General features: G+C 36.4%; 5 protein-coding genes across 14 annotated transcripts; all 5 read right to left on the bottom strand.

The window, feature by feature from the left end:
• Window positions 1-248: 248 nt before the first annotated feature.
• Window positions 249-7,666, bottom strand: LOC113337020 (protein disulfide-isomerase-like). Of its 8 annotated transcripts, none has more exons than XR_003354087.1 (5): window positions 7,341-7,666; window positions 4,873-5,146; window positions 4,264-4,307; window positions 3,818-4,156; window positions 249-3,201 (listed from the first exon to the last, which is right to left on the bottom strand). XR_003354087.1 is itself a non-coding variant. In XM_026582717.1 (4 exons), the coding sequence occupies exons 1-4, from the start codon at window positions 7,479-7,481 to the stop codon at window positions 3,119-3,121; spliced, it is 384 nt and encodes a 127-aa protein (XP_026438502.1). In that variant the 5' UTR covers window positions 7,482-7,666; the 3' UTR covers window positions 249-3,118. The 8 variants fall into 8 exon arrangements, 2 of the variants coding, with proteins under 2 accessions (XP_026438502.1, XP_026438503.1); XR_003354089.1 differs by having other exon boundaries at window positions 3,818-3,933; XR_003354084.1 differs by having other exon boundaries at window positions 3,818-4,307.
• A 2,811-nt stretch (window positions 7,667-10,477) lies between these two features.
• On the bottom strand, window positions 10,478-11,618 carry LOC113337273 (putative disease resistance RPP13-like protein 1). The gene is made up of 2 exons (XM_026582981.1): window positions 10,766-11,618; window positions 10,478-10,675 (listed from the first exon to the last, which is right to left on the bottom strand). Exon 1 carries the CDS (start codon window positions 11,582-11,584, stop codon window positions 10,772-10,774), a length of 813 nt encoding a protein of 270 aa, XP_026438766.1. The 5' UTR covers window positions 11,585-11,618; the 3' UTR covers window positions 10,478-10,675; window positions 10,766-10,771.
• Window positions 11,619-11,638: 20 nt separating this feature from the next.
• On the bottom strand, window positions 11,639-12,499 carry LOC113337056 (probable disease resistance protein RPP1). The gene has a single exon (XM_026582747.1). The coding sequence runs from the start codon at window positions 12,497-12,499 to the stop codon at window positions 11,639-11,641; it is 861 nt and encodes a 286-aa protein (XP_026438532.1).
• Window positions 12,500-14,637: 2,138 nt separating this feature from the next.
• Window positions 14,638-15,717, bottom strand: LOC113337054 (disease resistance protein RGA2-like). The gene is made up of 2 exons (XM_026582746.1): window positions 15,429-15,717; window positions 14,638-15,218 (listed from the first exon to the last, which is right to left on the bottom strand). The coding sequence occupies exons 1-2, from the start codon at window positions 15,715-15,717 to the stop codon at window positions 14,638-14,640; spliced, it is 870 nt and encodes a 289-aa protein (XP_026438531.1).
• Window positions 15,718-18,258: 2,541 nt separating this feature from the next.
• LOC113337295 (ankyrin repeat domain-containing protein 2A-like) lies at window positions 18,259-23,376 on the bottom strand. 3 transcript variants are annotated; one of them, XM_026583007.1, is made up of 7 exons: window positions 23,251-23,376; window positions 21,605-21,761; window positions 20,404-20,552; window positions 20,133-20,292; window positions 19,203-19,238; window positions 18,787-18,963; window positions 18,259-18,658 (listed from the first exon to the last, which is right to left on the bottom strand). In XM_026583007.1, exons 2-7 carry the CDS (start codon window positions 21,757-21,759, stop codon window positions 18,538-18,540), a joined length of 798 nt encoding a protein of 265 aa, XP_026438792.1. In that variant the 5' UTR covers window positions 21,760-21,761; window positions 23,251-23,376; the 3' UTR covers window positions 18,259-18,537. The 3 variants fall into 3 exon arrangements, with proteins under 3 accessions (XP_026438792.1, XP_026438791.1, XP_026438793.1); XM_026583006.1 differs by having other exon boundaries at window positions 21,605-23,367; XM_026583008.1 differs by lacking the exon at window positions 19,203-19,238 and having other exon boundaries at window positions 21,605-23,363.
• Between the last annotated feature and the right edge of the window lie 3,918 nt (window positions 23,377-27,294).

The following is a 27,294-nucleotide window of genomic DNA, read 5'->3' as shown; positions in this document are numbered from 1 at the left end:
ACATTGTGGATGTCATGGTTTCTCTCTCTTGACCTTAAGCCTAATGAGTAATTCCTTAGATACAATAGTAATGGTTATTAGACATTAGATCTCGACCGTCTATTAAGGAAGAGCATAAATAGCATACTAACTCCTTATATATATAAATCATGTATTAGATATTTGATAATATCTTAAATATAACCAGATTCTCACATAGGCACCAATAAAAATAATTATATTATAAAAAATTATCTTACAGGTTTCTCTTTTCACGTCAATATATATCAATCGTGCTACATGACCAGTGGAATACCAGCTGAATAGCAGCCGATCCGATGTGTCCAAATGATTTGGCGGAAAGAGAGTTATACTGTTTTAACCACGTCATTTAGAAGAAAACACATACCAAATTTACGATATCAAATCTCCGACCCTACAGTTGTTTGATGCAAGCCTTACCACTTCCCCATTAACACCATTACCCTATGACAACCATCACCAGCCATCGTTAAGATAGATCATTCGCCATCACCATGTCCATCACAATCATCACTCCCATTTCATTCATCATGATTATTGAGTTTTAGGGATTGTTCTAGAGATAGTTGATTTTCATGATCACGTGACAATTTTGATTAATTCAAAAAGGTTAAAAACACCTTCCAGCAAAAAAAGTTTGATCATGATCAAATTATTCAGGGATCAAATCATTCAGTCATGTTTCATTGTTCTAAACTACTTCATATTTAATCTTGTTATTACCTACTGAAAAAATCACAAAGTTTAATTGTGGTTAATTAAATCGGCATCCATTAACTTAATTAATAAACAAACAGACAAGTAGTAATAAACTCCAAATTCCATTTGTTCCTTGTTATTGTATGTTCGTTGTATGATTTGTTGTATGATTCATGTTTTAAAAGAAATTAAACGAACAAAATACTGTTACGAACGGACGATTAATAATGATCATGCATATGATTCATCATCTTTGGAGGTAATAATAGTAAAGGGAATAGATGAATACGGAAATAATAATATAAGTTAATGCATCTGATTACCAGAAGTTAGTGCATCTGAATATCAGAAAAAGTCCGATGAATTTCAGTCTTCTTTATTTTACCCCGGTGATGTGGTTAAAGTAGTATGAATATCTCTGTGACAAGTCAGTTTGACCCATCGGATCCGCTGTTATTCAGCCGGTCATATAGCATTTTCGAATATATACATGTTCTTCTTAATTTGAATGCATGCATGCATGCAGATACTGGCAATGAAGGCTATATATGGTGAAAATTTCATTCTACTTGACAGACAAGACGGCTTATGTTATTTCCAGGTCAATTTTCCAACTACCATGCCAGTTTGATTAATCAATCCGCATTGCAGATATTTTCTGAATAATCCAAGTTTGTTTCCTCTGCATGCAGATAAATATACATATTGATGTTTCCGATAAACTTATAGTGTATACTGGCTCATTTGATGGAGAAATCAAATTTGGCGGAATATACGGTGAAGCATTGGCAACAGCTGGTGATAATTCAAACGGATTCTTTTACTCCACCTTCAAAGTTGAGTATCTTCCCCCAATCGTATTAACATGTTTATTACCGAACGCATACCCAAGCCATGGTGCTCCTTCTTTTACCATCTCTGTTCAATGGCTGGACGCTATGAGGATATCTAGCTTGTGCCAAATGTTGGATACAATTTGGACCGATCAATCAGGGAAGGAAATTGTGTATCCATGGGTGGATTGGCTATGTAATTCATCTCTCTCCCACCTAGAGTTTGATAATAATATTGGAATACCGTTAGGAAAGGCAGCTGATAATGCTGCTGTAGATAGACGTGCCATTTCAGAAAGTGTCTCTCTAGATGTAGATATACGTTCGATACTCAATTTTAATGAAGATAAACTCAACGAGGGATTCTGCCGAAACCTACAAGAATGCTGCATTTGTCTAAGTGATTATCCAGGTATCTCAAATTTGTGATCCAAATTCTAGCTTGTTTGTTATATGATTTACCATGTTGCACTGAATTGATGTGACATATATATATCTACTTTTCATAGGCACTAGCTTTGTAAGATTGCCGTGTAAGCATTTCTTCTGTCGCAATTGCATGGAGACATATTCAACCATTCACGCAAAGGAAGGCGTGGCAATACTATGTCCGCAAATAAAATGCAGGGAACTAGTTCCACCTGGTTCGGTTAAAAGCTTTATTGGAGATGAAAGATTTGAAAAATGGGAGTCTCTCTTGTTTCAGAAGACACTTGATACAATGTCTGATATAGTTTATTGCCCTAGATGTGATATGGCTTGTTTAGAGGATGAGGACAACCTCGCCGAGTGTCCCAGGTGCTTCTTTACCTTCTGTGGTCTTTGTGGAAATCGACTTCATGTTGGAGTTCCATGTATGACGCTAGAAGAGAAGCTTAAGTTCTTGCAGGTAACACATATATATATGAGACTTGATCCAGAATATATCTATTTCTAAGTTTGTTTGATTATTACGTGCGTACAATCGTCGGCTCTTACAGATAACTCATCCTGTGCAGAAACGTCAGACCAGAATGAATAAGGAGGAACGGCGTAAGCAGCTGGACGAGATAAATAAGAGTCTTAATATGGAGGAAATAATGCATATTGCTAAAAGATGCCCTAAATGCCGTGTCGCAATCTCCCGGAGTTATGGTTGTAACCGCATGCGCTGCGTGAATTGTTAGGAGAGCTTCTGTTATAAATGTGGCAAGGCGTACGAAAAATTAAAACCTCTCTGTTGTGGCTATTTTGATATGGACCCTGAAACCATTAGTCAGCAACAGCAAGAGCGACAGGCAGACGAATTGAGCAGGAAGCGTCGGCAGGAAGCCCAGAGACAACAAGAGCAGGAGGAGCGGAGACAATTTCAGTTACCAATTAAAGATCCAGCATCCCATGCTCACCCATGCCCAAGCTGCCGTCAACTGAATCCAAAGGTGAGTAAAATGAACTTTTTTGCCTGCTTTTGCAAATAAGTGACTAACATCTATAAGAGGATGCAATTGATATTTCTGGATGAGCGCTACACTGATACACTAGTTATTTTGTTGCAAATGTAACAGGTAGATAATAACAACCACATATTATGTTGGTATTGCCAAAAGCATCATTGCTACTTGTGCCGAAAGATGGTTATACGAAGCTCCCAACACTACGGACCCAAGGGCTGCAAACAACACTCAGCTGGATGAAATTTGGAACAAGATGAAACTAAAATTGACTGTGTCGAAGTATTCATGTATCTATGCCCTAAGTACTAGGAAATATTTTTTTGCTCCGATCAGTTGTGGATAAATATGGTTTTGCATTATGCATAAATATGTATTAACTTATATTTATTTTTTAAAATAATAAAGACAATTATTAAATAAAAAGTGACATGGTAGTCTAGCCGAAAGTGATAAGACTTTCTTTTGGACCTTTTATTGTGCATGCCAACACTATTAATTCTTCACTTCCAATTGTTGGAGATGAAATCACCGGTCTAAAATAGTCATATTTTGTGACAGGACTATTCTATTTTGTGAAAGGACAATAGTCTTATATTGCTAGAATCCATTTGAAATATACTAATATGGAAGAGTCTTGCGGATTTTAACATGGTATCATAGTCAAGTCCAAGATCTAGACCTGCTATAAGTCGGGTGTAGGTCGAGTTACTGGTCGAAGTTTACAGATTTTAACATGGTAGCAGCTTGAGCTGATCATAGCATAAATCATCAACTGTATTAGACTCGAGAACATGTCGAGGAAAATGAAAAAAGTAAGAGAATGAAGCTAACCTGCAGTATATGATGGAAGAACATGATCCAATTTTTCAACAAAAGTTCTAGCACCAGAGCAAGAAGGATCCAGGAGAACGGCGTGAACATGCACAAAGGAATTGAGGTACCAAACGCTGTAAATTGTATCTTATCCCTATAGTTAATCAGGACTACAACTACGAATGCAATCCAATATCAATTTTTAAGTAGTAACAAGTAATGGGAATTCAGAATCAAATTTTGAAAATGAGTCAACAGATGCATTAACTCCTTTGTGCCAGGAGGAGTTGATTCTATTTCAACAATCCTCAAGTTGGCTACCTAAAACCCACTATTTCAATTGGCAATTTAGAATATCTACACATGACAGTGAAAAAGAGATAATTAAAAACACGATATAGAGGCTTTATCTGATCACGTTTAGAGTATCGGCACAATTAAATTCGTAAAGGACAAAATGATACCTCGGGAAGATGTCCACGCCAACTCTCAGGGGAGTGCTTCTTACCTGTAGCAGGAAACAAATTCATAAATAACATCATGAATAAAATTTTCACTTTAAATGTGCATTGTCAAAAGTAGATGAAACACGTGGTCCACAAATAAACAATAATACTTCAAATAGATAGTTAATTAGCATTTCCTCGACAAATAGATTGAAATTAACGTTTCATCCCTACGTTATTTTTTTTCCATCTGATTTCCAGTTAGCTGAGTCAGCACTATTATAAACGTGGCATATATAAAAGCTATTTCGGTGGATTTCCTAAAATACCATTATCTTCTTCGCCAACAATTGCGCCGATTTTGGTTTCTCTGCTCATCTTCATAACTTAAACACGGTGCCGTCATCCTTATGATGTGGGGAAGCAATCGACAAAATATCGGCAGATTTGGCAAGGAGATATGAACTGCTTACTTGGAGGAGAGATCCAAATTTTCTATTGATACTTCCAATTTGATTTGGTGATACAAGACTTGCTTCGATTAACATAAGCAGTACTAACAAGGGAAATGGGGAATGCAAATAAAAAATCTAAAAAGAGAAGAAGTCAAAGGATGATTGTACTAACAGATAAGTAAATGTTTTTTGTGGCCACAAATTGATGAAGCTCGAGAGGTTTGTAGTCTCTCAGTTGGTGCATCTCCTGCTTTAATTAATTCAACCAAATCCGCAACAATGAAAATTACTCATTCGATTCTTAGGATGAAGATCGATTCATGACGAGCCAGATGAAGAACTCCCAGATTTCCCCTAATTTTGTTCTAACACATACATTCGTTACCCTGAATTTCCCCCAAAAATGTTTTCGGATTCCAATTCCCCTATCGCTGATTCTGCAAATCCTAAAAGTTGTAATTAGATCAACTATCTACTTTAACAGTGAAAGAATCACAAGAAGTAAAATCAAGGGAATTTAATTGTTTTAATTGGGGGAACTAGGAATTTTTCTTTGGTTTTAATTGGGATATTAACTGTTCTTATTTCCTATACAATACCATTCATATCCACGAATTCATCTCGATTTTAGTTGCTGCAGGCATTGGACTATAATGTTAAACCACCATTGACGGTGTAAGAATCAGTTTGCTGGTTAGGAATATGTTCTACAGCTTGAACCAGAGGTACGTGCGGAGAAGAAAAGACATAGTCTTTTGTGTTGTGAATCTCCACCATTCATTTTATCAAGTTATCTAACACCGTTAGATTAAATTAGTGAGTGAGGGTATTTCGGATACTGCTGTCACACGTGCATTTTTTTTTTTTGACGTGTACAACAGTGCTGACTCAGCTAACTGGAAATCAGATGGAAAGGATAACGACGAGAGGATATACTAATTTTAATTTATTTGGGGAAGAAACGTAAATTAGCGATCTTCAAATGGGAGTAAATACAAAATAGCCTACTTTAAAAATTGGGAATAACATAGCCTGATTTCCACCAATTATTTCCTTATGAAATAATGGATAAGTTAGTCATCCATTTACAAATTAGGAAACAGCATATAGTTCAAAAAGGCATCAATTGAATTTCCTGAGACAACCACTGTGCATACTGCAAATTACCAACAGATTAATTGGATAATTACAATATTCACTCATTTGTTTGGGGAATGAAAAATGAACATCGAAGAAAATGCAACAGGAGGAACTGTTTCGGTGCAATAAATCATATGAATCCAACACTATGGATTAATAAGGAACAGTAAATAAATCATATGACTCCAACACTATGCATTACTAAGGAACAGATCTATGCAGTTTATCCAAACAAGTTCTTATATTTAACTAATTACAGTAACAAAAATCATTAAATTTCCGGATACAAGATATGTACAGGAAAATCATGGGGCAGTGGTGTTTTGCAGCATCCAACTAAGTATAATTTAATAGGTTTTATCTAGAAAGAGTGCAGATTCAGATGGAGAACGATAATGAAAAGATCACTCGGCAATTACATGAAATTAACAAACCTGGGGGTTGGGGTTGTTAAAGAATTTAATAGAAGGATTTTTTTAGGGACCATTGTTTTTTTTGAGGCGATCATGGTTTGATTTGGTCACCTTCTCTTTAGTTATAAAGGGTGTCCTAAAACATTGAAATGACTAATCTACCCTAAATCTAATTTAATTTAAAACCAACCCAATAACCACGTATATATATAACCACCACCTCCTCCACCACCACCGTCCACCACCGCCGATTACCACCACCACCACCTCCGAAATAATCGAACTAAAGTTTGGTTGGGAAATGTTTTTTGTAACTAACAGAACTACCAGGTTCGGTTAGGAAATGTGTTTTGCAACTAACCGAACTGCTACGTTTGGTCGGGAAATATTTTGCCAAATAATCGAACTAAGGTTCGGTTGGGAAATGTTTTTTGCAACTAACCGAACTACTAGGTTCGATTAGGGAATGTTTTTAGCAACTAACCGAACTATTAGGTTTCGGTTGGGAACTTGGTTGCGTTCAAGTTTGCGAACTAACCGAACACACAAGATGTACCCAAATAAATTTTAAGTTCAAAGTTCGGTTCCTTCACAAAATATGTTGAAGTTTGCGAACCAACCGGACTTCTAACACTAGGTTACTTTTAACCTGTAGTTCGTTTGGGAAATATTTTTTGCAACTAACCGAACTATTAGATTCGGTTGGAGAATGTTTTTAGCAAGTAACCGAACTATCAGGAGGGATTTATGTATTAATATAAATATATCTAGATAAGGGGTGACCTAGATTTACTTCTAATATCTTTACCCAAAATAGAACCATGGTCCCCAAAAAAACCATGGTCCCAAAAAATGATTCATTTAATAACATATGGGTGGTTGTTTGGGTCTTTGTTGAAAAGAGAAACAAGAGGCACACTAGATTCATCAAGAAAATTCTCCATTGCGGCCACCTCAAAATTCTACAAGACAGAATCCATGGAAGCCAAAATTAACTTTGCAAGAAAACAGTGGTATCTTGAGCCCATAAAGAAGCCAAATTAAGGAACGACCAAATAAAATACTTGTAGAAAATCCATGGCAATACCTGAGAATCAACAAAAAGCTCATCAAAAGGCCTCGACAACCTGATTGTTGGACCACTCACTGCATCTCCTTTTCGTAAAAGTTTAGCATCTAAGGTATGACCAAAATCATAGTCGGAACGTAATTTCTCAGCTAAGCTCATGAAGTTCTCAAATTCCTTGGATTTTTTTGATGATCGTTATCCTCATCATGATGAAATTATGCTCATCATTCTTTCAAAATTTATGAATGAGAAAGGAAAAATGGGAAGAAGATAATAGATTTAGTTTTTATTTTTTTATAATCTTTATCACCATGAAATCATGATCATCATTTTTATCATGATTGTAAATGAGTAGGAGAAGGAAAAGATTATAGATTTAGGATTTCTTTTTAAAAATAGTGAAATTTAGGTAAAAGTATAATAGACATTGCGAATATAATGGATAACCTCATTTGCTATTTTATGACCCTAAAAAGCTCCAAAAAAAACCATTGTTTTCAAAGCCCCAATAATAGAATTCTTACTTTTTTTAGCTATGGTTTCCAACTTACCTCAATGGCTTTAGGCATTCCCAAATCCAACAAAATTATTTCAATGAAGTTTACGAAGAAAGAGTCAAAACGCAAATTATTAATAAGTCAAAAGGATGAAAACATAAAGTTGTTAATGCAAGCAGTCTCATATTTAATAGATCCACAAATCAGCATCTCAAATAAAAGGTAAAGATTTATTTTTTAATGATACATAAAATTTTAGATTTTCCTTATTTAATTTTGGGAATAACCTTTACCTCATCTTTTTAACCATATTTTAAATTTTTACTTTTAATTTTTTTTCCGAATTATAGAAAAGAGGAAATCAATTTTATCATTATCCAGAAAAACAAATCTTTAAAATAAAATCTCCACTGATTGAGATAGTACATGAAGGACGTTGTTATTTTTACCACATGGGTATGACCAAAAAACTCCACGTAGAATTTTTAACACCCACCACCGTTGGAGATGCTCAGTAATTAAACAAAGATTAGTTAAATTAATAAATAATTAATTACATCGGGAAAGAATTAAACTCATCTGATCTCCCTATGTGGTGGGTTCTTCTGTCTCACTGTCCTTGTCTTCACAAGTTAAAAAAAAACAGACAGATCCCATCCACAGCATTGATTGTCTCTAAAAACACCGACTTTCCTCTCACCTTCGTCATCCTCAATCCCCAGTTGAATCTCAATCCTAAATCCTGATCCAATTCAACAGCACAAATCAAATTGAAGCGGCGGCAGCGGCCTCTGCTGCGGTGGTGGCGATTTTCAAGATCTAATTTCAACACTATGGATATTGCAATACCAATAATCAACAACACTGCCTCTCTTAAAGGTCATCATCATCTCAAACACAACAACAACAAACACGACCGTCGCCTCCCCTGTTTCCGACGACCACTCAACAATCTCAGCTACAAGATCCAGTTCTTAAAACCACTACTAATCTTCCTCGTCGCAGCCGCATTCCTGCTATCAATCCTAATCACCGCCGCATTCAGAATCGGAAGTCTAATCATCCACAGCACGAAATCGACACCGTCGGTACTTACACTGGACAAGACAATGGAGATGGTGAATCTCGTCTGCAACGTCACTCATTACCCCAACTCATGTACACATTCGTTACAACAGGAGATCGTCGGTCCGGCGGTGGATAACCCGGCCAGGTATTACGCGGATGGTTTATTCAAGCTGTCCTTGACGGTTGCGACGAGAGAGTTGCAGAACATGTCTTCGTCGATCCCGGCGGTGGCGGTGAATCGGAGGGTTAAAGTCGAAGCTGCGTGGAGGGATTGTCGTGGTTTGATTGAGATGCGATTGATAAGATTGAGACGTTGATATCGTCGATTGATGAGAAGGAGGAGGAGTATAAAAGAGATAAGAGGGGATTGTTTATGTTGTCGGACCTAAAAGAGATACGTAGCAACTTAAGGGAGTTCTACTTAAGCTCCGCTAAGCATACGGAGAGTCCGAGATACAAGTTTTTTCTTTTTGCTCGGATCCGAGATACTAGTTGCTAACAGTTCACCATTTTCACTAAATTTTGCGAACTTGTTGGTACATTTTGTGGATAGATGAATAATTGTCTCTTGGTACATTTTGGGGATAGATGAATAATTGTCGAAGAGACACAGTTGTCTATTTTATCATTTATTAGATAGAATTTTTGACGCAGTTGTACACAAAATTGCTGTCAATAAAAGTCAACATTATTGCATCATAACCCCTACTATTTTGTTGCTGATCATATAAGAGACTGATTCTTTGTCTTGATTCTTTATGTAGCTTTTTTTTTATCAAAAGACTATGCAAAATCACGATTCAAGTGTATAGGGCTCTCAATGGGTACCAATTATTAGGAACTGGAATAGAATCCGTTAATTTTCGGGTTCGGCTTTGGATCCAAAAATTGGACACATCAATATAAGACTCAACAGGTAATTACCCGATTGGACCTGAATCTTAACAAGTCCAAACTGATAAATACCCGTAGGGTACGGGTTATTTATCCTTTTACTCGTTTTTTAGCAAAATTATAAGCATTTTGTTAATTTTGACTTTGATTTTTCATATTTTTTACATTTAATCTTTATTTACTTCATTACTAAAGAAATAATAATGATTTTTTATAAAAATAGTTTGGACTCGAAAGAAATTAAATTTTTAAGATTTTCTTTATAATTTTCGTGATACCCACCGGGTACCGGAATTTTATAAGTATAGTCCGGATCCGAGTTTAGTGGTACCCAGGAAGACCCAAACCTTTTGACAGTCCTATTCAGGACCCTCGCGCATGAAGTTCTAATTATTTGATTTTTGGTTACAGGTTTTTACCTTACAAGGACTGAGACTTGATAAATGCTACGTATCAAATCTTAGTGTTCTACTTTTGCTTGATGCTGGATTTGCAGAGTGTGGATTCTCTCCGCGACATGGTAATCAAAATTGCGGAGTTTGAATCTTCATGACTGGCTTGGACGTGTTAAACTACTGCATATCCTTGGAATCATTAATAATTTGAAGGAGAAAACCCAGAACAGGGAAAAATTGCACAATCGAAAGAGAAAGCAAGGAATCCGAAAACACCAGACTTCTTCAATAAGGCTTTTAATATTGCATCACGACAATGGCGACTGTCATCTCAACCACCAAAATCATTTGTCGATGCAACAAAATATTATAACAAATTGTCAAAACAAATACAAAAACTGAAATTTAGACACTCTCATTGCACGTCTTTAATATATGAAATTGCATTGACTACAAGACCACATATCTTTACATTCTTTCAAGTAGCTCAAATTCAACCCTGTAAAAATCACAACATTATCAGATTTTTCGAAAAACATTACAAATATTATTAGAATTGAAAATAAAAAGAGAGAATGAGAAGGTGCACCTTTTATTATTGGTGTTGGTTGTGGGTATTCAACGGATGGTCCCTTTCCAGCTTTTGGCAATCCTTTATGATTAATTTCGTGAGAGAAGAAGTCCATAATCTCAAATATGGTATAGATGTCAACTTACCGCACTCTTCGATCTCTAGTTTCTCAAGGCAAGGAAAGGAAATATCATGCTGCGGAGGTGCAGACCATTCTTCTAAATTTTCCAGGTTACTAATGAGCAACCTAGTTAACGAAGGGAACAGTATTCTTGTTGTTGTATCAGGTGTCGCGGAACCTTTGCTTTCTTCTTCTTCTTCTTGCTGGCAGTAAAATTCCTTACCTAAACACTTGACTGAATTCATTCTTTGAATCCCAAGAATCTGAAGACACGGGAGTTGACCCATCCCCACTAATTTTGTACAACTCTTACAGTCTTTGAAGTTTAATTTCACCAAATTAGGAAGACAAGAAGATGATCCCATCCACTTCGGAAGCTTTAAACCCGGAAAACCCTCGATGGACAATTCCTTCAAATTAGGGTGAGGTTGGAGGCCTTCCAGCACCATAAAAGAATTGTTAGTCGTCCATTCTTCTTCTTCTTGGAAATTCTTCTTCCATTCTAAACTCAAATTTCGAATGTTTTGCTTGCCTTTAAAGTTTGCCTTCTCTGCCTCTATTTTACCACCTCTCACATTCTCTAGATTTACAATCCCCAACTCCTGAAGGGATTTTAAATCTGCTAATTCTTGGATATTGGAGACGTCTTCTTCTTTATTGACGATAAAAGGTCTTAATACTTCCAGGCGAGTTAGATTTTCAATACCTCTAGGCATTCTTGTATTTTCTGTATCTCCCTCGTGCGTCAGACGTCTCAATTCCACCCAATTCTAAATGTCTCCGGGAAACTTACAATTTCCCCAAAGGAACACCCTCTCTAACTTACAGATGCTGCTAGTCAGAGACTCGGGCAATTCTGTTATTTCAGTACGAAACAAATCAAGTAACCTTAGTTGTGTCAGAGCTCCAAAGTCACGAGGCAGTGCTTTTAATTGAGAACAACGGTTAAAGTAGAACTCCCTTAAATTGTAGAGGAGACAGACTGAATCGGGTAACTCTGAGATTTTTGTGAATGAAATACCAAGGAACGATAGACTCTGGAGATGCCCAATATTTGTGGGCAAGACAGTAATCCCCTCACAATTATAGATATTTAAAGACTTCAAGCTGGTTAGTGTCGTAACGGAATCAGGTAAAACGGTGGCGTCTGAACAAGAGAGATTTAGATATCGCAAATTAATCAAAGAGCCAATTCCATTGAGAATATTTTGAACATTTTTGGATCCATAAAGGCTGAGAGTTTGCAGATTGTAGAGTTGATGAATGGGCACGGCATGAATATCTTCAAGATTAGAATAACTGAGATCAAGGTACCTCATATGTTTAAACTTCAAAGTGGAAGATATAGTTTTCGGAATGGACACAGCAGTAACATCCATCTGATGCACTACACGAAGACGCTTGTTATTGAGTGCACCCGGGAAAACAAAACCTCTTTCTTCGAAAAGAATTGTCCGCAATCTTGTTGCATTTTTTAATACATCAGATTCTTCTTCTTGTGGTTTCCCTTCCATGATTAACCGTAGCCGACGAATTTGAGACATGTCATTTTTCATTTCACTAGACTTCAGAATCGTGACTTCATGACTGCCAACAACACTTAATGCAAGATCATGTACAAGATCATGCATTTTGACCCATAGAATGTCACCTGAGTAGTAATCCCTTTCTACGTCTTGAAAGAAAGAACTGTTGGAATATTTTCAACGCCGCTAACCAAAGGGGGATCCTGGGGGGCATCGCCCCCATGCTGTGGTCGACCTGACAGGTCAGGTCGTGGGGGTCCAAGGGAGACCGCCCCTGGTGGGGGTTTCAAGGGGGCAACGCCCCCGGAAGAATTTTTTGAACTGAAGGTTTTATTTGGCCGATAAAAGCCTGTTCGAAAATTTCGAATCCAAAAGACACCATTGATGTCTGTTGATGAAGGAACCTGACGTTTCGTGAATAGAAACCTGTTGGCGAATAAAAAAAACCTATTCCTAACAGGTGCAAAACCCTTTATAAATAGCTTCTCCCAGTTTCGTTTAACATATAAGAAAAATCAATCTGTTTTCTCTGTTTCAAAAAGCATCATCAGAAATCAGAAATCTCTTTGTGTGTTCTTGATTGAATCAAGGGGTACAAACCTTGAATTCAGTTTTCGTTGCAGGGCTTTCATTGTATCCTGAAGGCAATATTTCGCATACCTGTTGTAATCGCCAATTGTTATTGGGAGGGTAGAAATATTTGTCTAAAAGAAATTTATACAAGCCTTGAAAGTTTTGGAGTGCAACAATTTCTTCTCTGTGTCATTCATCCTTTGTGAAACCCATTTTTTTCCAACAAGAACTAGACAACAAACTAAGGAAGTAATCATTACCAATATCTTCTAATGAGTTTTGATTTCCTCCATTAGATGGAGGATGAATGAATCCTTCGTCCATCCACAATCGAATCAATGTTTTTCTATCATATTTCCAATCTTTGGGAAATAAACATCAGTACGAGAAACATTGTTTCAAATGGGATGGTAAAGTATCGTAACTCAATTTCAATATCTGTATGATTCTCCCACTGTGATTTTCTCCTGGTGTTTCTAAGCTTTGGTTGTCTCTAATTGACAACCACTGCCTCTCCTCACTCTGTGAGTGCATGAGACAACCAAAGAAGTTTGCAGCAAGCGGCAAACCTCCACATTTTTTTGCTATTTGCTCTCCTATAATTTTCATCGTTGGAGTCTCATTATGATATACGCATTAATGTGTCTATTTTGGCCTCAATGTTCCGTATTGTAAGTACTCGTTTTTGTATTTATTATGGCGTTTTGTGTGTTTGTAGGTATTTTTTTGGAAATAAACATTGTTGGAAAATTCGGCTCGAAAAGTTGTTCGGAGTACCCGAAGGACTTTTTCTATACGGACCCCCACTTTTTCTAAGGGGATCCCACGTCTATATGTAGCCCATTTATGTATAACACCCATTTGCTGAAGGCACCCCAAGACCGGATAGGATGCAACCTTTCTTCTTCAGTTCAAATTTCATTTTTGGCGGGAAGAAGAGTTTCACCCCTGGCAGATTTTTCTATCAAATTTTGGATGGGTTAGAGGTAGACTGAATCGCTGAAACTTCATGGGTGGACGCGATATGACTATATAACGTTGGTATGGGTTTTATTTTAGACAAAATTTGGCTGAATCGTCGCGTGGAGAAAAACAGAGCTTCATGAAGTTTTCACGGGTTTAGTTGAATTGCAGAGAGTTTGTCACGTGTTGGAGAGATTCTATCCTGTTATGGACATGATATGAATGAGATAGAGTGTGTAATACATCTCTAGGCGCGTGGAAACAACAAAACAGGAAAGAAAATCTCCCCGAAAATAATTTGTATCACCCGAGTAATGAGAGAATATTTGAGAGTTTAATGCGATATTTGGAGGTTCTGTTGGGTATATATATGGTGTGCTGGGGACTCATATAATTCAGAGATAGTTTGGGGGAGAGTTACAGAGCATCACAGAGACGAAAAATCGAGTTGCAAAGAACACCATTTCTGCTGCTGCAGAACTGAAGAACACGAAGAACAGACACACGAAGACAGTCGTTTATCAACAGTGATAACGACACAGAGGCGGGGGTCGTAGAAGCTGAACAGCGACAGTTGGCTTTTATCGTTTTATGTAACAGTGTTTTGCAACAATCAAAAACGTTGCAAACACCCGATTTTTAATAGTTTTTCTCCAATTCATCATTTGTAAACACTTTGAGCAATGTAATCAACAGGATAAACTCTCTCATGCAGAAAAAGCTCTGTTCTGGATGATAGACCAACACTCTGCTTCAGATAATACATTTAGATTGTAAGGAGGAATTAAACCTTGCACCACAGATGCAACTGTTTGGCTGCGTGTAGTGATTATAATTTTGCTGCCAACAGAAACGCAGCAGTCTAGGACACTCTTAAGTTTATTCCATTCTATGGGATCTTCATTCCATAAGTCATCTAGAACTAACAAATATTTTGTTCCTTGTAATTCTTCGATAACCTTTTTTACAAAGACATCAAAGTTTGAAAAATCTTGACATCTAGAACCAGTTGCCGACTCCATAATGTTTTTTAAGATTTTAAACACATCGAAGTCATCTGAGATGCACACCCACATTTTTTTTTCGAAGTATTTTTCTACTGATTTATCATTGTAGATGGATTGTGCTAGGCTGGTCTTTCCAAGTCCCCCCATACCAACTATGGATATGACGGAGACATTTTCATGTATATTAGAATTTACAGAAGAATTTGATGGTAAAGAAGATGGCGAAGACATGCTCATCGTTGTTAACAGCTTAACTATCTCTGATTTATCAGCATCCCTTCCTACAAATTTTGAAGCATCTCCAAAGAATGAAGTAGTTAGCCGCTACTTATGTTGCTCGTCGTATCCACCACTGCTAGTAGTTTGAAACTGAAATCTTTCCATAGCGGTTGCTATTTGATTAAACTGTTTATTGACTACTCTGATTCTATGAGCCATTTTAAAACGAAAGACGAGTTGATTGGAGGATGAAAAGAAGACTTTTACCTTACTTTTCTTATGATGAGATCGGCGCATAGCTTCGTAAGAAAATTCATCCAGAAGATCATCAGCATCGTAAGAAACTTGTTTGAGCATTTTTAACCAAAGTGAAACCGCAGCATCGTTCACCTGCTTGGTCTCCGCATCGGATGTTTTAGCCTCAATGACCTCTAATGTCTGTTTAAGCATTCTCAGGTCATCCTTGACACCCCAAGCAAGACTAATCTCATTTCCAAGTAGAGTAACCAGATTTTTCAACATATCAGATGCACCATTAGTAAGAACACCCTCGAACGCCATTATAAACAGATTAAGAGATTGAGATAGAGTTATTTTTTTGAGGAACAAGGTTAAGATTTTCTTGTTGTGCAATTTCGCTGTTGGTTCATCATACTTTTGTACTGCATTATGTGAATGCATTTGAATCATACAGGTCTTAGCTAGTTTTTCAAATAATTGTGCCATACTGTTCAAGACCTGACAACGGAAACTACTTTCAACTTTCAACCATAAATTTGAGGACGAATAATGCGAAATCCTGAAATGTGGATTCTCAAAAGTAAAGTAAATGATCATTGTACGTGTATGGGTGGTGTGGTTCAAGTTGAACCATAAGATAAGACGATAATGCGAAATCCTGAAATGCGGAAATATCCTATGAATTATGTGCGTAGAAAAGAAGAGATCACTTTGTAATTGGCATCTTACTTTATCAACATGACCAGACAGCAGCAATAATTGTTTTTTCCCGTAACAAATGGAAATTACTAAAATATTCGTCGGTGACTAGTATCAAATCTATTCTTTGCTCTGGAATTTCTCCAACCACACCTTCGACCTGTACATCAACTTTATGGTTTCATGAATAATTGATCAACCAACAGGCATCAAAAAGAAATCCGAATGCAGTACAGAAATATAACAAACCAACGGAGAAATTATTTGTCTACTTTCCCTGTGATTTCTTTCAACCACACGTGATGGTACTGGTCTCAATAATCAAAGGAAACAGCACCCGTAAGTGTGTAGTCAGTAGTCCTATCCTTACTTTTAATTCATTCACTGTACACCAGAAATATCTCTTAAGGTCGGTCGGTCATCGCCTAGTATCAGTGCATGTGAATCACATTCTCCATTTGGGTCATGAATAATTAAAATGTTAATTTGTTAATAGCGGGTGATATAAATTTTCAGCGTTTCATTTGTACGGAATTCAGCCTGCACCATAAAAACTACTGTAATTTTTTTATTTATTGAATTTCTCTTCTCAGTTTAATTACATACATAAACAACAACTTAATTAATTAATTGCATTATGAAGAAAAGATTCACGCCCAACCTGGGTCGTGGTCGTGGTTTCCTGACGACCAGACAACGTGGTGAGTTTAATTTAAAAGTCTCTGTATCATGAAAAAAAATAATCTACTTAATATTAGCTTTTACTTTCGGCATGAACAAAGGGAGTGATTTGATTTCTTTACTTTAAATTTTACATAAAAGAAGAAGAAGAACCCAGAGAGTGCTACTGCGTCTCAGCCATTTTAAAAGAAAAGAATAGTGACCAAATTTGCCTGGAAATTTCATGTGCTCTACTCAATTACTTATCAAGACTACATAGATTTGATTACACAAATGCACATATTGATAATAGTAACGGGGATTAAAATGCTAGAAGAATAAAAAATCCACTGGATACAGAAAATGAGAAGGATATTAGAGATACCTTATGTTGATCTTCAGTCCATGGTTATAATATCCATGATCTAAAGTCAAAAACTTGTATGATGACGAAAAAATCTATTTAATAGTATGACTGCTCCATTGTATTTTCAAGTCGGATGTGCTATTACAAATGATCCAAGTCGATGACAATTCCGGGAACTCGCTTAGAACTCACCGTGGGGTTAATGACTCGGCTTATAATTTGTAAAGCAACATTATCAGAATTAAATGAGCTTGGAATATCACTTACAAATGATCTGGTACACCGTACAGGCTTACACATAGACCACTGGCACCTCATTTACGAGCAAGTGAATGAGGGAGGGTTTTGAAACTCAGCGACGAAGTTAGCAAGAATTAGTTTGCCCGGATTCAAGTATTAAAATGTGCAGACTGGTTTCTAATTTTCTATATCCAGAGTTTCCGATTAAACCATCTCCAATCGTGTAGGAGAAAAGGGAAATGGACACAGACTGCTTTTAAGGGACTCTACACTGACCCGTCTTTGTTTATCTGCATTAAGTCATTCAATCAGACGATTCTAGAATCTTCAACAGAACTGCATTATGATATGTGATTTACAAGTTACAGAATTGGCAAGACTGCTTTTGCCTTCTGTTTCAACAATACTCCTTTACTAAAGATGTCCTAGGATTGACAAGGAGATACCTACAGAAAACCATAAAAAAGGTACTCCGACGCTCAAGTCAGTAAGAAATTTATGCAAAATATAGTAAACAAAGAGTTGGAGTTAAGAATAATCAACAATTTAAGTCTTGGTGGGAGCATTTGTCTTGTGATTCTTATCGTTTCCCTTTGGCAAAGTTGGTGAGTTTGTTGTAATTAGTTTAAAAAAAGCTGTGTGATGAAGAAGATTAAGAAAAGATAATCTACATGATTTTAGCTTTACAAAAGCAAGAGACCCTATTGATTACTTTTACTTTCGGTATGAACAAAGAGAGAGATTTGTTGAATTTTAAATAAAAGAAGAAGAAAAGTGAAAGATCTGTTTGTTTGTTTCTTTTTGGTGGACTCGATGACTATCCAAGTAATTCTCAAAAGCAGATTTGTTGTATATCTACGTACACAACTTCACGCTCACGCTCCATAGTATTCACATGGCACCAATGGAAACAACTTCACGTTCCGTAGTATTCATACAGCACCAAATGCCACGGGTTAATACCATGGGGTTCAGACAACACCAAATACCATGGGGCTCAGACGACACCAAATACCAAGGGCTAGGACCATGGGGTTCAGACGACACCAAATTCAACAGGCTAGGCTAGGACGATGGCATTCAGACGACACCAAACCCCACGGGCTAGGACATGGCTTCCAGAAGTCACCAAATACCATGCACTGCCTGTCAAAAAATACCAAAGAAACAAAAAATTACAATCTTTCTGCATCAGCATTCGATGCATCATCTTCAACTGAACTAACATTGTCTCCTAAAACTCCAAAACCCATTGCCTGCGCCAACTTCTGAAAAACCTCTGGATCATTTAAGTACCTAATTAAAAACATGTGAACAATCAATTTAAGTTAAAAAGAACCAACATCTAGAACACATATACATGTTATTTTTAAGAATGACAAGTTATTAAACCCTCAAACGTAGACATAAACATAACTTGATACCTCATCATTACAGTTGGACCACCAATCTCAATATCTTCCAGAATAGGTTTCAAATATGGATCTTTCTTGATGGAAGTCATCAGTTCTTCGAGATCTTCTTCGGAGATAGATGCACAAGTACTGTTTGAGGAAGGGTCGTGCTCGAGTTTACTAATCTCAACTTCTTCTGCGATAGGACTGCAACACGAATATAAAGACGCAAAATCAAAGCACTTAATGAGCTTAAATGTACAACTGAAGATAGAAGAAGGAACAAGAGATAAAATATATCTTTGTTATACTTCTCGCTCAAACACTCAATTCTGATGCAGAGAAGCATGTCTGTGCAATGAAAGGTTAGTTCTTTGATTCATATTGACGAATGGCAAATCAGTACTGAAAGTTAATTTCTATAGGCATAGATATTAGTGACTTACCAGTTCCAACTAATGAAGTGGATGAGTGAATTTGGACTGGTAATTTGTAAATCATTTCCGAAATTGTGAAACAAAAAAAAATTAGCAGGAGTAAATACATTGGGAAAAAATATATTCAACTCATTTGAGAGGACATGATGCAGTTCTACCCTGCAGCAGGACACCTGAGCTATGAGATAAAGAAAGAGACATCTGGATGTTTATCAAGAATGACCGGTGATTCAATTCAATCAGCTCAAACTGAGTAGATAATAACGACACACTAAAATCCAGTCGTGTGGTATAGAAAGACAACAAATTGCTTTTGAAAATTACTAGAATAACGCAAACAAAACTCATTTTCCCATCTATAATTCACAGCACCAATCAAATTCAACACAAGTCGACCAATCAATATGCTTATTGAACAACAAAAACTGGAAATCTAACAAATGGAGAAATAGACAACCGCGTCTCTTCGATAATCATCTATCCCCAATCTCATATTAGACAAAATGCAGCAAATTTATTGGAAATGGTGATCCACTGCGTACTCTTACTTTTACCTCATTATGATAGCAAGTCAAATGTAGAAATTGGTAAGTGGAGCTTGTGCTTCTGATGAGAATATGATGGAAAGAGGAATTTCAAGTGTTTCAAGATGCATCTAATTGTGCCATAAGAAGGAATAATAACTAAACATTAAAATTCAGTTCGTGTGGTACAGAAAGACAACAAATTGCTTTAGAAATTTCAAGAATAACACAAACAAATTTATCTATGATTTACAGCACCAACCAATCAATATGCTTATTGAACAACAAAACTGGAAATCTAACAAATGCGAAAATGGACAACTGCGTCTCTTCGACAATCATCTATCCCCAATCTCATGTTAGACAAATGCACCAACAATGTAGCAAAATTTAGTGATTTCATAAATAAACATACCCTGATATAGTGATTTCATAAGCCTCCTCCTCCTTTTCCTCCTCAGACCTTACAGTTTGAAGTTTCTGTAATTTAGCTTTTTCCCTCTTGTTCTTTTTTAGCTTTTTTTTATATGCCTTTTTGCTCTCAGTGCGATACCTTGCCTTACCCCTCGTCATAACTGCAATCAAAAAAAATGAAGGAAAAACAACAACAAGAAATCTTAGATCTACACATTCAAAAAACCCTGAAACTGACAAAAGGCGAAGTTTTTTAAGAGAAATAACTAGACCTTGATCTTCCAGAATAGGTTTCAAGAATGGATCTTTCTTGATGGAAGTCATCAGTTCTTCGAGATCTTCTTCGGGGATAGATGTAGAAGTACTGTTTGAGGAAGGATCGTGCTCGAGTTTACTAATCTCAAGTTCTTCTACAGTGGGACTGTAACATAAATATGGAAACACAAAAACGAAACAGTTAATGATCTTAAATGCACCACTGAAGAGAGAAGATGAGTAATAGGAACAGGAAAATCTCTGTTCGGTATACTTCTTGGTGTAGTAGTAGCAGTACACCTCTCGCTCAAACACTCAATTCTGTGCAGAGAATCACATTGACGAACGGCAAACCAGTATTCAAAGTTATATTTCTATACGCATAGATACTAGTGATTTACCAAGTTCCAACTAATGAAGTGAACGAGAGAATTTGGACTGGTAAGGTGTAAAAGGAAAATCCTGATTCTGTTGATGCATCAATTCCGAAATTGCGGAACAAGTTTCCCAAAATTTGAAGGAGCAAACATTGGGAAACAAAATATTCAAATAATTTGAGTGGACACCTGAGCTACGAGATAAAGGGAGAGATGGTCCAGTCTCCCATTCATCTGCATTTTATCAAGAATGACCAATGATTCAATTCTTTGCCGAGGAACCACTGAATCAAACAGCTGAATGGATAATAACTATACATTAAAATCCAGTTCGTGTGGTACAGAAAGACAACAAATTGCTTTCGAAATTTCAAGAATAACACAAACAAAATTCATTTTCCCATCTATGATTTACAGCATCAATCAATCAATATGCTTATTGAACAACAAAACTGGAGATCCAACAAATGAGAAAATGGACAACTGCGTCTCTTCGACAATCATCTATCCCCAATCTCATGTTAGACAAATGCACCAACAATATAGCAAAATTTAGTGGAAATGGTGATCAACTATGGAAATCTAGCGGTACTTTACTTTCATCTCAAGTGGAGCTTGTGCTTCTGATGAGAATATGATAGGAATATGAAGGAAAGAGGAATTTCAATTGCTTCAAGATGCATCGACAGAAGAAAGTTTCAACCATTTGATGTGAGGTTTGCTAAAGCTTAATTATGGGTTCGTCTAGATTACACACCAAAATGCTGCTGACTTAAAAAACAAGTTCGATTGGATGCTAATTTCAGTAAATCAAATAGCATAAATGAAGAAAAAAACATACCCTGATGTAATGATTTCATAAGCCTCCTCCTCCTTTTCCTCATCAGACCTTACAATTCGAAGTTTCTCTAATTTAGCCTTTTCCCTTTTGTTCTTTTTTAACTTTTTTCTGTAAGCCTTTTTGCTCTCAGAATGATACCTTGCCTTATTCGTCATATCTGCCATCAACAAAACAAAACAAAACAAAACAAAACAAAACAAAACAAAAAAGCTAACGAAAAACAACAAGAATAAAGATCATAAATCACAGATCTACACATACAAAGATTCAAAAAACTCTAAAACAGAGAAAAAAAAAAGCAAAGCTTTTTAAGAGAAATAACAGCTAAACCTTGATCTTTTGAGATAAGGGGGGTAAAGCACTGGGGTTCTGGATGGGTCTTATTTTTTATCGTCTTTTGCGGTCAAACTCAGTCGTTATAGACACTAAGAGTCTCTTCTATAATATAGAAGTACGAAAGGATAATAGTTTTGAGTACCGAAAAACAGAGAATCCGATGATTTATGCATAGAAGTCACAATCCGCATCCCATCATTTTACTAAACCTACATATAATTTTATCAGGTTTTTATTCTAGCCATCCACAGAACAAGAATATCAGTTTGAAACATAGAGTCTTACAAGAAACATAAGCAATAAGCACGGATTTATGTTGTTTGGTTATGATTTAATAAGAAGTTTAGCTAAATGCAAGAGAAAACTAAATAGTTCACCCCACAGTATCGTCCCTAGGAGTTCAAGTTTCCAATGAGACGTTATAGCTCAAAGAGTCTGCTTCCTAGAATAGTTATTGACGCAGAGTGCTACTGCTACTACACATCTCAGCCATTCTAAAAGCATACTGCATAGTCAGTGACCAAATGTACTGGGAAATTGCATGTGCTCTATTCAATTACTTATAAAGACTATAAAGAGATCAATTTGATTACACCAATGTATATATTCAGTGAATTCATTAGTTATAAACTAGGACATTTCAGCTTAAGTATCTACATGAATGCTATGAGACATGAAGTAACAGTTGTTAGGTCTCTTTCCTGCCTCATAAGAACCAATTAAAATTATCAGGTTAACATATTTCAGTTATCCTGAATTACTGAAATCTGAACATTGTCGATAACTAAAAATTGAGGACCCAATCTAATAAAGAATGCCCCGTAGACGAACATAGTATTGCACATGAGTCCTACAGCCAAGAAATTTAATTCTGCAGATGGACAGTCATGTCTAGAATCTTGTCAATGGTATGACCAAATTAACCTTCTAAAATGTTTTTGCTGATTAAGTCACTAGTAAACTGTCTTTCGCAAAATAAATCCATCCAAGCTTAAAAATGATTGAAACCCAGAAAAAAGAGAAACGAAATTTCGGAGGAGTAGCAGCAGGCCTACAACTTCATTGTAACAATAAAACAAACAGATGATAAACACCACAAATCCCCCATAACCACAAATACTCAAACTGAGCCCCAAATTACCGAAATCCAATTAAAACCCATTACTCAAAAAAATACTCAAACCACAACAAAAAAATCAAAAAATGGAAATGATAACACTAACGGGAATTCTTTCTTAAAACCCTAAAAAAAAAGATCCAGTAGATACAGAAAACCATAATGACAAAAAGAGGAGAATAGTATGAAATACCTGTGTTGATCTTCAATCCACGGCTCCTTCATCCTTCGTCGTCATCTTAAAAAAAAAAAAAAAAAATCTTGCGTTTCGTTTTTGTCTCTGAAGTCTGAACTCTGAAATGAACTCCAGAGACTCGAGAGTGAAACCGAAGAAAGAAAAATGAATTGTTTTAAAAACTCGAGGACATTTTAGCCATTACACGTGACTCGTGAGTGAGTAGTTTGTTCCGAGTCAAGGGTTCGATCAAATCGCGAGTCACCTGTTAAAGAAAAGAAAAAGAAAAATATAAGCCCGCGAAAATGAGTTAAAAATGGCGGTTTTTGCCTTTAAAGCTAAAAATTCCGAAATTGATCACACACAAAAATATATATATATATAAATCTTCATCTTTTATTTTAGAGGAAGCTTTTCAATTGATTTTCGTATTGGCATTACTTGTTTAGTTCTGAGATATTATCACTGGATATAAACTTTTTGAAAGCTTACTAGTGTCTTAAGAGTAACCATCAATTGTCAAAATAAACTTTTTGAAAGTTTACTAGGATAGCGTAACAAAAGACGAACAGGTTACTTAGAATGTACAAAAACAATAAAAATTATTAAATCTGTTCTTCTAGCCAACTTTGCAAAATATAGTAAACACAAAAATGGAGTTAAAAATAATTACAACTTTGGCATACAGCTATTCGCACAGTTTTTCAGCTCAGTCTTTCTGGCTCAGAGCATTTCGGTTCAATACTATAAAAATCAAAAAGAAACTTTATCAATTGGCAACAACTGATAATAATGATAATGCAGGAAAATACGCTGGATACTATATTCAGCACTTAAAGCATTAATGGTAGAAGATGAATATGAAGGGATGAGTCTCTTGATTCTGTGTATGATATTCAATTGCATTTATGAGAAGGAAATTGAGTTAAAATAACATCGCTTTTCTCAAGATAAGTCAAAACTGCTTTTCTTAGGTAGAAGATACCAAGGATAGATCTGATTACATGGAAACGAGATAATGGCAAATCTAATTTATTTTTATCGAATCTAATTATCACTATATTTATGGGATATAAATATAGTAATACTAATTATTTTCCTCATTTTTTTTTTATATAAATTTTAATTTTTTTCTTTTTTATCTTCCTCATTTTTTTTTATATAAATTTTAATTTTCGGTTCTAACCAGCGGGTACCCGTATACAAAACCTATTATTCCTCTGATATTGTATCCCTCTCGCGTGTGATGTATATCCCTCTCTCTAAAGTCTTTTTATTTCTGTCTCAAATTTAATCTCTTAATACTTTTGTGTTGTTCAGTACCATGAATTCGCTGTTTCCTTTAATCAACTCAATTATATCAAAAATATTTGGACACTATATCTGCTGATAGTATCTATTTCATTGGTATATATCTAATTTTCCAAGCTCAACCACTGTTTACAAATGGTGAGATCTTGTTGGTAACGGTTTTTAATTTTCTTGAGTGATGGAAAAAGGTAACCTTTAATAAAATATTGGGATAAAGACTCTGGATCAATGTAGTTCTAATTCTTGTCATGGGTGATGGAACAAGGGTTGAATGAGTTTGTTTTTACAAGTGTTCATATTTTTTTTTATCTAGTCTTGAATTAGTCGAAAACGGCAAGCAGATTCGTTGTCTTGGGTCTAAGATTGGAATACTATCACTTGTATCGTATCTGTACGAAATGCACTTGTTACCATGTATGCAAAATGTGAAAATTTAGATCATGCACATGGATATTTTGAATCATTGACTGATCAGAATTCGATTACTTGGTCTGCAATGATCACTGGGTATGCACAAAGTGGGATTTTAACATGGCTTTAAAGTTTTTCTCAGAGATGCAACTCATTGGGCTTCGTCCTACTGAATTCACGCTTGTTGGCATGGTGTTGTTAATGCAAATCTCACAAAAGCTCATTTCAGAAGAACACTGATCTTCTCCCACACTTGAATTAACATCGATTGACATCTTCTTGATATCATCGACAACTGCTTGCAGTAAATCACAGCTACAGCTACCATCTGCCATTACAGACCTTCTGTAAGTCTTTTCTTTTAAGATTTTTCTTTCTTTTGGGACTTCCAACTTATTTAAATAGGAGATATCTGGCTGTGGAAGGGGATTATGCAATCCAAGCAGTTAATTCAAGTCAACTCTCGGATCACCGTTAACGATGACAGCAAAACAAGTTTTTGGAAAGATAGCTCGTGTACTATTCTTCCGTTGGAAGAGAAGTATCCCCTGTTGTGAAGGTTGAGTAAAGCGAAAGAGGCAACCGTGAGTGAAGCGATAACATGGGCTCACTCCATTTCAGCAAGGAATCTTTAATTTAATCGAAATTTGAGGCGTTTGGAAGTTCAGGAAGCTATTAACTTGGTGGAGGGTATAGGAAATCCTGAACTCATCACTAGGCAAGAAGATGTTAGAAATTGGCTCCCCTCCCAATCAGGTAAATTCTCTACGAAGTCTTGCTATGATGTCCAAATGATAGACAATGATGCATATAGTTGTCCGGATCCCAAACTAATTTGGAATGCTACTGTACCTCCCAAAGTCTCCTTTCTCATTTGGTCTACTCTTTGGAATGCTACACCAACCTTTGATAACTTAGTTCGAAGAGGAGTTATAGTAAGATCTCCGCAATGTGTTTTGTGTAGAGCTGAGGATGAAACAATACATCATGTGATGCTCCACTGTACCTTCTCATATAAGGTGTTGTCGTACTTTCTTGAATATTCTAAAGTTGATTTAGCAATGTGCGAGACAACGGAAGGCTGCATTAAGTCATGGAAGAGGAAAATCCCAAATACAAACCATAGCTTCATAGGAACAATCTTCCTTACGCGATCTGGTGGGCGTTATGGATCGAGAGAAATAGAAGGGTTTTCCACAACAAAGATTTTGCACCAAACGATGTAATTGTTGCTGTCAAGTCGCTTATCTTTCAATGGGGACTTCCCTATCAAGTTTTTGAAGGCTTGTGTTTCGATGATTTGGTCCACAACTCGGAGGCAAAGATTTACATGTAACTTTGCCACCAGTTAGCTTCTTTTTTTTGGCACTTCTGACCTCTCTTTAATGGCTGTCTGTATTTTTGGTTTTTTTTGTGTGCCTCCTTGACTCCTGATAATCAATTTTAACTTTCCTCAAAAAAAAATAGATAGGAGATATCTTTATAGATACTGAAAAGTCATGAAGAGAAGCAAACAATCTATTGTGGTACTCATGCTAGCTGGATCATCTATTTTTAGTGTTTCTTTTAAGATTGTGTGAATGAATTTTTGGGGAAGGAAATGGGATTTTCCAACGCAGAGATTTATGAAGAAAATATATTTATGATATATTTGAGGAAGTAGATAATAGCAAATATAATTAAATTAGCTAAAATATCTGTCAGAATATTTGAAACTAAGATTTTATTTTTCAACAACAATGAATGAAACCCAAATTTACAGATTTATGGGGTCTAAGAGCAACTGCAGTGGACGACTAAACCCAAATTTGGTGTCGAGTGGGCTGGCGTAATGGGACGGACCATCGATCAAAATTTGATCAAAGAGTAAAACTCGGACCAAATTTGGTCGGCGATTAAGACCAAATCCAAATATAGTCGGGCGTTTATATAATGTCCGCCTACCCGACGGGTGTTGGTATAATGTCCGCCTGTAGACGCGCGTTCGTAAAGTTAACGCCTGATGCAGGGCGTTGGTATAATGTCCGCCTGGATGGGGCGTTGGTATAATGTCCGCCTGAATGGGGCGTTGGTATAATCAACGCCTGGCATGGGGCGTTGGTATAATGTCCGCCTGGATGGGTGGCAGGCCTGGAAAAGGTGTTATAAAAATGAAGCGCAATGAAACGGGGGCCTACAGTAATACCGCAAGTGCACGGTCGTCAGTTGTAGCTCGTGCAAGTACGGGTCGATCCACAGAGATCGGGTGTGTTTGGAGTGTTCTAGCTAATTGGGTTCTAAGTTGCTATTGGGCTATGAAGCCTTTTGGCTTAATTTGGGCTTTGAGTGCTAATGGGTTTG

This window comes from Papaver somniferum, unplaced genomic scaffold, assembly GCF_003573695.1.
Source record: "Papaver somniferum cultivar HN1 unplaced genomic scaffold, ASM357369v1 unplaced-scaffold_158, whole genome shotgun sequence".
In the NCBI taxonomy this organism is placed as follows: domain Eukaryota; kingdom Viridiplantae; phylum Streptophyta; class Magnoliopsida; order Ranunculales; family Papaveraceae; genus Papaver; species Papaver somniferum.
Note: the sequence above shows the minus strand (reverse complement) of the source record. Positions and strands in the feature narration are given on the sequence as shown.